At 36.2% G+C, this 12213-nt stretch overlaps 1 protein-coding gene across 13 annotated transcripts in view; it reads right to left on the minus strand.

Moving 5' to 3' along the window:
- Positions 1-12213, minus strand: part of cacna1da (calcium channel, voltage-dependent, L type, alpha 1D subunit, a) — a 118159-nt gene that overhangs the window by 55206 nt on the left and 50740 nt on the right. For 9 of the 13 annotated variants that reach the window (XM_067430801.1, XM_067430794.1, XM_067430793.1 and 6 more), the window contains exons 8-11: positions 11986-12089; positions 5786-5952; positions 1968-2042; positions 61-148 (exon numbers count right to left, since the gene is read on the minus strand). In XM_067430801.1, coding sequence (XP_067286902.1) covers positions 61-148; positions 1968-2042; positions 5786-5952; positions 11986-12089 — 434 coding nt within the window. The remainder of the gene's footprint in view (positions 1-60; positions 149-1967; positions 2043-5785; positions 5953-11985; positions 12090-12213) is intronic. The other 4 variants (XM_067430804.1, XM_067430802.1, XM_067430803.1 and 1 more) reach the window with 1 other exon arrangement.

Below are 12213 nucleotides of genomic sequence, written 5' to 3' on the forward strand. Positions count from 1 at the left end.
TAATTAATTAATTACTTATTAAATAAACATACACTCATGTGTATTTGCGAGTTTTCTCACCATGTTGGGCCGCAACATGTCACCTTCTCATCTTCTCCTTTCTCATTCTCTGTATTCATGGATTCTGTCTCACTCGCCGGCATACTCGCTATTGTGTCACAAACACAAGGTTCAGCACACACACATTAAAACACTCACAACACACAGTTCACACATGCTCATGTCAAATTTAGTAGACAACAACATGATCTTCTTTCTGAAAAATATTCATCAAGAAAGAAGTGATTTTTAAACGCATCCTTAGTGAAACTTAGAGAGGAAGAAAAGCTAAAAAAAAATAAGAATATGTAATATGTAAAAAAAGATTATACGTCAGTGTAAATACAATTTCTAAGCTCTGACATGATGATGATGCAATTTGATCTTTAGCCATTGGTTTACCAACACATGACTTTTTGGTGACACATTACAAGTCTTGTATAATAGAATTGATGCAACTGATAACATAATTGGACAATGATTGGATTCCAACGCACATTTACTACAGCACCACTACACATGCGTGTTGACACAAGAGCGTTGGAAATTAATATTTTCTAAATAAATGTGGCAATTATGCTTTTTTTTGCTCAAACAAAGCACCCGCGTCCGTTCATAAAATTGAGGTTAAACCAACTGGAGTCACATGGATTGTTTTAATGATGTCTACCTTTCTGAGGCTTGAGAGTGGTAGTCAATGGAGGCACAGAAATCGCTCAGATTTCATCAAAAATATCTTCATTTGTGTTCCGAAGATGAACGAAAGTCTTACGGGTTTGGAACGACATGAGGGTGAGAAAATGGTGACAATTTTCATTTTTGGGTGAATTAACCCAATAAAATGTGTTAATAATAAAAAGAAAAATCATGTTCTTGTTCCTGTTCTTGTACAGTGCATTAACTAATGTTAACAGATTTTTTTTTAATGAATTAGTAATGAATAAAGGCTGAAGAAGTATTGCTCATTGTTAGTTCATGTCAACTAATGCATTAACTAATGTTAACAAATAACAAGACTGTAAAGTTAAATAAATGTTTAAAAAAATATTCATAGCTTAAATATATCCAACCATGTTGAACTAGTGTGTATTCTGTGCAAAGTGCAACTTAACAGACTAATGTTAAAGCATAGAATCGTAATGTAAAGTGTTCCCTATTTGTATGTGACAGCTCAATTACTAATACGTTTTTCACAGAAATCAAATTAAAAGGCATATAGTTTGATCATGACTTTAGTAATGGTAAAACAAACGGCCGCTTGAGGGGAAAAGTACAAAATATCTGTTCTGCTCAGCCCTCACATTCCCTTAGGATATACGAATAAATTCTGACACATCCAAAGACAGTAATAAGCGAGTGTGATCAGACTTTTTGTGACTGCTCTTAAACTGCTGACCATGAGCCTGGTGATCTGGGTTTAACCTCATTTCTATGTTAGAAACTCGCTGTCACTGTTTTAAAGTGGGATTTTTAAGTTAGAGAGACGCTGCACTCCCACTCCTGCCGGATCTGATCTCTGACTCACTCAAATTTTGAGAGAATGACAATGAGAGGACTAAAGGAGGAAACGGGCAAGCGAGGAGTTTGATAATGCTAATGCGGAGGAAAAACTGATGGGTACAAACAGCATATAGGCACTGCTTGTCATAGAAAACACACACACTTGCAAAGCAAAAGTAGTGCATTCATTCACACACTAGAGCGTTCGCATAAACATCACACACATGAACATATTAGCTTCACAACACATTACCATACTGGCCAAAATGGGGCATTTGTGCACAAGTCAATGAGTAATACATATCTTTTTTTTTTTTAAGAGAGCCTATTAAACAAACACTATGTAAGGCTTCTAACAGGTAATATTCATAAATATCATCAAGTAATCACACATATGAAAGGGACAGAAGGGTGGGAGGGAGATTTACCATGAGTGTCAGAGGACTGGCTGAACCAGCCAAACCCTTTCTTCTTCTTCTCCATGAGGCTGGCCAATGTAACCCCTTCATTTCCCATGCAACCAAAGCCCATGCATGATTTACACAGCACAGCACAGCCGTGGCATGGTCACGAGGGCGAGAACGAGCAGCCACATCGACACAGGTTAAAGCACGGGAACAAGAACAGCACCAACACAACAATTAACAACAGTAAACAACAACAACAACAACATCAACAACATCAACATTGAGGCAACTGGTCTGCTGGATGGGAGCAAAGGATGATGGGTAGTTAGTTAACAGTGAGCAAGAGCAGGTTATTAGGATCAGGGTGCAATGCATTCAATGAAAACATAGGAACAAAGCGAGGGTCCAAATGTTGAGATTCGTTGATGTTTGCATGTGTGTATGATATGAAGCTGACCTCTGACCTCGGTGGCCCCCACATACATTTATGGGAGTTCATCAGTATTTAAGTTCATAAAAAATAAGCTATGTAAAAAAAAAAGTACACATTTTATTTTCGAAACTCTCATATTAAAATTACACAATTAAATTAAAACTGCAGTATGTCCTTGTATGACAGCAGAAAGTGGCATGAGCCAATATGGAGATAAAAGTTTTGCTTGAAACACAAGCTATTATTTATACTAATTCTGAATTTTTTTCTGACTTAGGAAATGAACAATCAATTAACTCCCATATTTATATCTAAAATCATCAAAACTTTAAGAGGTACATGGCAGGCCAATAAAATGCCATATGGTAAATATTCTTTGTGCTGTTTTGTGATATCTACGCAACAGCAAAGATGTTCGAACACAGTTTAAATCACAAATTAACTGCAAATACTTTTTTTAAGTAAAAATATTAAAACAACCCATAAAAATGGGCTTTTATATGTTAATATGAATTTTCACAGTATTGATACCCATATTTCAGATTTCAGATTATTAATGCTTTGTCTCATGTTTAATGTTTGATCATGGGACACTGACAACTGGAGTAATGATGCTGAAAATTCAGAAAATTATTATAATTTTAAATATATTAAAATAGAAAACAGTTATTTTAAATTGTTATAATATTTCATAATACTGTATTTTTGAGCAAATGAATGCAGACTTAATGACCCCAAACTGTTGTATTGAATGGAAGTGTATATATAAATTACACAATTCTACATATACATTTCATTTAAGTAAATATAAATTAAGTACATATAACGTCTCGGTTAACTGAAGGAGTGAACGGAGACGTGCGTCCCAATTCGTCGGTACGTCAGACGTACGTCGAACGTGACCGACTGAAAGGGATATTATGACTTCTATACTGCAGGTGGCAAATATAATTACATAAAAAGTGCTCCGAGGAAGAAAAAGTGTTGAACCGGCGACAGGGTCATGGGCGGCCAAGGCTCATTGATGCACATGAGGAGTGAAGGCTGTACCTCTAACTGCTCAAGAAGTTAATGCTGGTTATGATAGAAAGGTTTCAGAATACACAGTACATCGCAGTTTGTTGCGTATGGGGCTACATGTCATGCTGACCCCTGCCCACCAGAGAAAGCGCCAAAAGTGGGCACGTGAGCATCAGAACTGGACCACGGAGCAATGGAAGAAGCTGGCCTGCTCTGATGAATCATGTTTTCTTTTACATCACGTAAAAAAGACCACCACAATATTAGGAAGGGGGTCATAATGTTATGCCTGATCGGTGTATGTATCTGCATTAAAAAGGTTTCACTGGAAAACAAGACAATGATCAAAAGTGGAAATAAATTCCCTTATAAGAGATAAAGCGTTCTGTGAACTTGTGTGAGCGGACACACAATCCCGCTTGATGTTCCATTTGCAGAATAAGTTCTGCATAAATGCTAAGCTTTCCAAACATGCGAAACTCTTGTGGGTCTGTATCAATCAATTATACCCTTTCAGAATCCAGTCGGCTAATCTACCCCGACCGTCCTCTCACAGAACTGAGGTCAGTCACTGGAGCTCCTGTCTGTGACAGTGGAAGTGAAATCTGCTGTACCGTAGCAGCGGATCCAACCGCTCAGAATCATGCGTGCTGCTTATATAAAAGGGATTAGGATTAGTCCTTATTTTGCTCAGTTTCTCCACTTCATGCCCTTATGAGCAAACTCCTCTCGTTCAGCAGATACAGACCATACTGACGCGACTCAGCTCATTTCATGTCACTTTTAGACAGTACATGGAGAAGACAGTGTCTTGATCAAAGTTCAATAGTAAGCAGAATCAGCCCTAGTTGTCGGTCCAGTACTGTACTGAACCCTCTGACCAGAAGATGTTTGACTTTGATTGACAAATCTGCGGTTCGGCGGCAGAGACGGCACTCGTGGTGTCAGCGCTTGCTGACTGCTCCTCAACTATTTCATCAAAAATACACCAGAGGCAGCTGTTTTGGTTTGCTGACGTCTGTTCGGTGTCACGCTGCAGTTTGATGGGCACGACGTGCCAATTAAAGACGGCTCTGTGGTTGCTACAAAAAGTTGAAAAGCTTTGGTTGAAACAGCACCCTTAATACAAGTCAGAAAAGTGTAATTCAGAAGGTCACTCACTGAACAAATTTCATTAGTTCAACACAAAATATAAAGGAATAGTTGTGACTAATTATGGCTATTGATTCCTTGATATGTAGATTATTCCCTACCAATATTTGGACATTTAAACTAAACAAATACTGTTAAAACATTGAATACAGCCAGACTTTAATTCTGTCATTCAGCAGCAAAACTGTTTTCAGATAATTTTACATCGCTCGACTATTTTAATGTGAATTATTCAAATTATAATAGTAAATTAAAGCATTCTGGGAAATGGACTGTTGTGTAATATGAAAGTTGAAATGCAATGCATGAAATGCAATGCAAAAAATGAAATGCACTACTTTTCAAAAGTCAGGGTCAGTAATTTATTATATTCTTAAAAGAAATTAATACTTTAATTCAGCAAGGATGCATTCAAATTGATCAAAGGTGACAGTAAAGACATTTATAATGTTACAAAAGATTTATATTTGGAATAAATGCTGTTTGTTAATAAACTTTGTTTGTTTGAATATTTCTATTCATTAAAAAAATCATTGTTTCCATTAAAAATGTTAAGCAGCACAACTTCTTTCAACGTTAATAATAAGAAATATTTCTTGATTAGCACATTAGCATATCAGAATGATTTCTGAAAGATCATGTGACAGTGAAGACTGGAGTAATGATGCTGAAAATGTAGCTTTGCATTAAAGGAATCAATTACATTATGTGATATAGAAAACATAAAAATATATAAACAGTTTTTACTGTAATTTTGATCAAATAGATGCTGCCGTAAAAATTTAAATATCCCACAACTTTTGAACAGTAGTGTATATATTAATTACACAAAATATAAATCACAATTTACATTTACATATAAAATCACAACTTCTATAGGTGGCAAATATTACAACATTTTTAATATCATCAAATGTTTCTGGAAATAGTGTTATTTCGGTCTATGTATGCTTTATTAAAAAATTCTACTTGCAGAAGTCACAGAACTGTTTAAATCTACTTCCTTAAATTCACAGTCAAATTGATCAAATCAATCCTGTTTGTTGTTACTCTAAAAGTAATTAAAATTCATTAACTCATTTGGAAAAGCATTCTCAGCTCGATTCTAAATCCTGACTTGACTTAAAAACTTGCCTGAACAGTAAGTGCCAGTAATTTTCAAGTCACTAGTATTCGTCTAAATGACAGCGTCACTCGTGTGGTTTACTGTCATGCGCTGCGTTCAGGTACTCACGGTTGCGTTTGCTCTCCTCATCATCCTCCTCATTCTCAGGGTCGATGTCTTCAGCCTGCGTGATCCAGTCCAGATAACCTTTCAGATCTTCCTCCAGCTGCTGTTTCTCCCGTAGCTTCTGGAAATCTCCACGAGCCTTTGCCTTCTCTCGCTCTTTAGAGAACTCTCTGAGGTTCAGGAAAACACACTTTTACCTTCAGTTCACTAATAATCCTCCAAATATAAAATGACCCCAACATTTGTATAATACCTCACCTAAACCACACTTAAAAATGTCTACATGTCATTGCATTACATACAAATACAACCATGCGATAGTTCGAGAAAGATAGCACTTTAAAAGAAAAAAGTTTCACAAGACGTACAGATTTGTGGTTTTAAAAGTTTAAAATCTTTTCAATTTTACACCTGAATATACAATAATTTAGCATTAGTTAACAAAACTTTTTCATAGATTTCTTGAAATGCTAAATTCATATGTATAATTTTATGGACATGACTATCATGTATGGCTACATTTAGGGCTCTGGGCTACATTTAACGATCTGAGCGCATGGTCTGAAGCGCGTGACGCAGGTGCACTTAGGGCGTATCCGAATCCACTTTGGCTAGTTTAACAACTAAAAAAATGGTCCAAATGGGTTGTACCTAGACTCTAAATGAGTCATGGGTGTGTTTTGGGCATAACGTGTAATAAACCGATCAGAGTCTCATCTCCCATTCCCTTTAGAAGCAAGTTGAGCTTTCACCATGGCGAATTCACTATTTACATGGTGGAATTTGCGAGTGGAAAGACTGAGCACTTTTTCAGAGAGGAATCCTTTTTATTTTTAATATTTGCCATGTTTGTGTGCTGCTGCGCATCCCTGTGTGTGTAATAAGCAGAGTGTACGTGCGCTGTGCCCCCGCATATAGGTGCATATTACTAATGTGCCCTTTAAATAACAAAAAAAAATGACTGCACTTTATTGACTTTAGACCAGGTTTTTGTTGGTCAGGGGCGCAGTCGTTTTCAGTTCCTCAAATAGCAACACACCTGGTTTTCAGACCAGCAAGCCCATGGGCGAACAGATGGGCATGAGTGCATTCACTATTTAAAAAAACGGTTTTGCCGGGATGCAACTAGCAAAAAACACGTTGACGGGTGTATGATAAGGCCCTCAGAGTAGAAATAAAACATATTTGTTGTCTCTGGGACATAATTCTCTGAATATGATTATAAACATTTACTGAATCAAATAGAATTCAGTTTATCACAGTTACACTAAACACACTAAGGATTCTATTTACATTCTGAATAAACTTTCCCCGCTAAAACAATTTAATTCGATTTTACCATCATACATTCCAAGACTTTTAGACGGTTTTAAAAAAAGGCAATCCCTGACCTGTTACTGAAGTAAGCATACTTTTTTTAAAATAAATGTATATTAAATGATTTATATTATACAAATTATCAAATTTAAATATAACACTTAGTTTAGGGTCTCACTATTAAATAGTTTCTTATTAGTATGCATATTACTAGAATATTGGCTTAATCCTACACCTGAACTAAACCTAACTAAATTAAACTAAACTAATAATAAGCAGTAATTATGAGTTTATTGAGGCAAACATCATAATTAATAGATAGCTAATGGTGATAGAATCGAACCCTTAACTAAAGTATGACCAATATATAATATTTTATATTAAAATGAAAACAATGTATATGATTACCCTGTAGCCATGAAAAAACATGCATGTAATATATTACATGTACATTAGAATTCAAGTGGAAAAAAATATTAATTATAAGCCGTTTCTAGATAGTTTTCCGGTCCTTCTTTTAATAAAAATCTATGGTAAGTTTTCACACGTTTTAAAGCCTACAAAGCAAAAACCATTATTCCATTCCAGACCTTTTCTGAACAATCCACAAAAAAATCATGTATCATTAATGTCTGTTTCGTGTCGTGTTCAAATTACAACCCCTAAGTATGAGCAATTATAATGAGCGAATTGCTAAATATAAACATATTTAATTCCCACCATCAATGTACATGCTTACCATATTTACATATATCTAAACCTACAGTAAGTGCAAATCCTTCAGTGTCCTGCCAGCAGGGTGCATGCTTGTCCACAAAGGAAAAGGAGAACCATCACACAAACGCGCTCCAAAGGTCACACGATGTGTGGCATCCTTGATAAAATGGCAGAAGCATAAAAACCGAATCCAAACCTAATTTCAGAAGATTGCGCGATCTGCAAATTGTATATGTTGCACCACGGGCACGCCGTCTCTCGTGGCAGAGTATTAATAACCCTGCAGCTCTAAGAAATCGCTTGTAGGACTAACGGACACAGGAAGCAGATTCATTTCACCCACTCCTGAGGGGGTCGAAAATCTGTGCCCTCCTCTGAAGGAAATGAAGGAGATGATGTCTTTCTGATGTAAAAAACCAAATACCCATATCAAATTGAGTCACCAGTCTGGCTCGGGTCTCCTTCCTCTCCTCTATCTGCCCTTCCTTTCTCTGGCTACTCTGTCTTTCTCCTCTCCCCCCGTTTCTCCTGTCAGTCCCACAAGTTTCTTTTGCCTCTTTCTGACTAAACCCTGCCTATATTTAAGGTTCACTCAGGAATTAAGAACCCAAAAACTGCTGCACAACTTAAGAAATGATAAAACCATGTTTTGCATTGTTCCTGGTTGGGAACAATATAAATCAACCTATATCGTTCAAAAGTTTGAGATCAGTAAGAGTAATACATTTATTCAGGAAGGATGATTTAAATTGATCAGGAAAAGACATTTAGTATGTTGCAAAAGATCTCCATTGAACTGACTGAAGTCTGGAGTAATGATGGTCACAGGAATAAATTACATTTGACAATACATTCAAATAGAAAAAGAGTTATTGTAGCAAAAATAGTTTGTAACAATATTACTGTGTTTTACTGTATTTTAGTTCAAATAAATGCATCCTTGGGGAGCATAAAAAATTCAGACCCCAAACTTCTGAAAGGTAGTGTATTAAAGTGCTGAACTGCAAAATCATCCTAATGACTAATGGCTTTTTTCTTTTCTTTTCTTCTTTTCAAAAAGCAGGTGTTTCTGCATCATTCATCTGCGTCGCCCTAGTTATTGTCCTTTAGTCTAAACAGTTTCATTTCCCCTTCTTGACTTTCATCGGTCTGAATCACTTCCTCTCTCATAATTTTTCATTCTGTCCTTGGAACGTTTTTCTTAATAATGTCATCAGCTTAGCACGATTCAACCCGGCAGACATGAAGATCATCTCACAGCACACAACACTTCAGAAAACACCTGAAACCTATAAACCTAAACCTGAACACCTAGAATATACAGTCATGGAAAAAGGTTTGCAGAAAACCCAAGCAGATGGATCCATAATGTTGCCAATTTAGAATGGATAAAGGCCTGGTATTAAGATGCTTCTTGGTCAGTCGGATCACAAGTGGACGATGCTAAATACAAGTGTAAACGGGGTCTAAAACCTTTTGAGCTTGTCCACTTCCGATCACTTCCAGAGGTAGTCAAAAACACATAAGATCATAAGAAAACACTCATGTGATCGAATGTGTTCAAACAGCCACAAAAGATTATCTACGTACTTAATGTGTAAACATTATGGGAGGTGCGCTCGCCAGACGGATTAATACTTTGTTGGCTGGAGGCACATTTTTTTTTTTTCATTGTCTCCAGGTGTGTCCATATGTAAATCGCACAAGCTTATTTTGTCCATTAGATTGAAAGATCTGGGGGAAAAACCTACCCTTCCCTCGAAGAAATCAGGACAGAAGTGGTTGAAAGTGAACAAAAGAGACGGAATAAAACACCAGGTGTAAACGGGTGTGTGTCTCACTCGTCTGCTTGTGATCCGATCAACCAAAACGCGTCTTAATAGGAGGTGTAAACAGGGCCTCAAAACAGTTTCAGTTTTAAATTCCTGACAGACATCTGTCTTTTTGTTTTGTTTAATGATATATTTGGCCAATAAAAGGCAAATTTCTCAAACACAGACTTTAAATGTGTTGATCAGTTACACTAAGGCCGTTTTCTACGTTGTTGATTACACCGTAACCTACCTTGTTTGGTCCGGATTTTCAGACTTTTCAGTTTGGGCCGAATCAAAATTACAGGTGTGAAACCTCCCTCTGACCACAGTCAGGACCCAACAGATGAAACTTGGCCCGACAAAAAGAGGTAGTCTCGGTCCGGATCAAACTGAACAAAGGTTCGGTTCATTTCTTGTGTGAAAGCATTTTCTGTATAGTTCAGACTTCCAGACCATATATATATATATATATATATATATATATATATATATATATATATATATATATATATATATATATATATATATATATATATATATATATATATATATATATATATATTCTTTTTTTTTTTTTTCATGTCTGTGAGACAAGAAGCCTATATGCTGAGTTTCGGTTTATTTAAGAGACCAAAAGATCGCTCCATCACGGTTTGTCTGCTATATTATTTATTAAAGCTAATTTATTAAATCCAGGCAAATGGATGATGAAACATTTATTAAAATTAAGATACAATTTATACAAAGCTTTCTACAAAACAAAACTGAATGAAGAGGTCAAAAACATTTCTGACCCGATGTCTTTGACATATATTACACATCTGTGCACTTTTCAGAATCAATATAGCCTAGATGAAATGTATATAATAACATTATAATATTTAAACATTACTATGAAACAAAATACATTGTTTAACGGCTAAAAAGTAGCCTAATAGTCTTCTCCTCCTTTCCTGTCAGCGCTGATAAAATGTTTGCACAACGAGGACGTTCATTTGGTAAATTTGCCTCGAGTATAGTTGGTGCTGCAGATAGTAATCCCACAATATTAACAGTATTGGCAACGGTATGCATCTGTTCATTCATTCTTGTCAAAGTTACCCACTGAATTGACAACACATTGACGTCAGATGCACGTCCGCTAACAAACCAATCAATGTTAAGATGCAGCCCACATAGATGATGACGACAGGACGCCAGTGCGTCATGTAAAGTTCTTTAGTGCGCTTGCATAACTGCAATGTGAAAGCAAACCAAAACTAACCAAATGCATGCAATGTATCAAAACAGAATCAAGACAGTTGAGTTTTTATATGATTTTAAGCTTTAGATGAATACAACACTGATCTGCTACTATCATAAATTGTTTGTTGAAGTAGACTAGCATCGCTATAATGGGTAAACAGATAAAACCAGCATGAACGTACACAAAACAATTACACTGGATAATATAATATGAAATATATTTAAATAAATATGAATAAATATTCCGTGAGAGTGTCAGCCTCATTATGCAGAATAATAAAATAAATAATAAAATATTGATGAATTGATATTTTCAGTAAATTATTAATATTAATACATGCATAATTGATTAATAAATAAATACATAAATCATACTACTTAATAAAGATTGTATTATTCCAATATATGAATAATATTATTATTATCATTATTAGGGATATGATGTGATCTACACCACTACATTTATATAACATCCTCCACTGTCATTTTGCTGTTTTTATTCCCATTATTTTTTATCTTTTTATTTAGTTGGATAACGGTCGCTTCAACTGTAAAGTATTGTAAATGTCAGCTCTGCGTACGACTGCGTCTGACTTCTCGTGAACCTAATTTCGTGTCTCGTCACACCCTTAATCATTATTATTAATACTGATGTAACAAAAAGTTGCCCAATTTTCCTGAATCCATCCTAGTTTTATGACAAACAACAGATTTGCAATTTTCGTCCATGACTGTAGTATTTATCCATGGCCAGGTCTATTTTCAAACTTCATGCTCAACCCCATGCAAGAAAAACTCTGGCAGAAGAAATTCACAGCAGTCTCCACAGCACACGGCCAATCTCATTCTCTTACCCACTGAGAACACCCAGCACAAGATTCAACACAAAAAACGAGCCCAGAATGATCAGACTAACAAAGTAGATCCACGGCGTCTCCCAGCCAATGGCGTCATTCACCTATGAGGACCCAAACAGGACGGTTAACCCAGAGCGAGATACATTGAGCTGAGAGAAACTCCATACATGGAGCTTAGTCTTGGGATAGAGACAGAGAAAAAAAGGAAATGGATATCAGGGGGCGTAGTGAAGAGAAAAGAGGAGCTGCTCACCCGCTCAACACACCCAGAACCAGGTTCAAGACGAAGAAAGAGCCGAAGATGACCAAGCTCACAAAGTACACCCAGGGCAGCTCCAACCCCATAGCATCATTCATCTGAGAGAAAAGAGGAAGAGAACGAGAAGGAGGAGGAGGAGGAAAAGAGGTGGGGAGAAAGAGAAAATGAAATAATGATAGTATGAAACAGAAACTGTGAGAGGAAGGTTAAAAACAGGTCCAG

Source organism: Pseudorasbora parva, chromosome 22 (genome assembly GCF_024679245.1).
Source record: "Pseudorasbora parva isolate DD20220531a chromosome 22, ASM2467924v1, whole genome shotgun sequence".
NCBI classification, from domain to species: domain Eukaryota; kingdom Metazoa; phylum Chordata; class Actinopteri; order Cypriniformes; family Gobionidae; genus Pseudorasbora; species Pseudorasbora parva.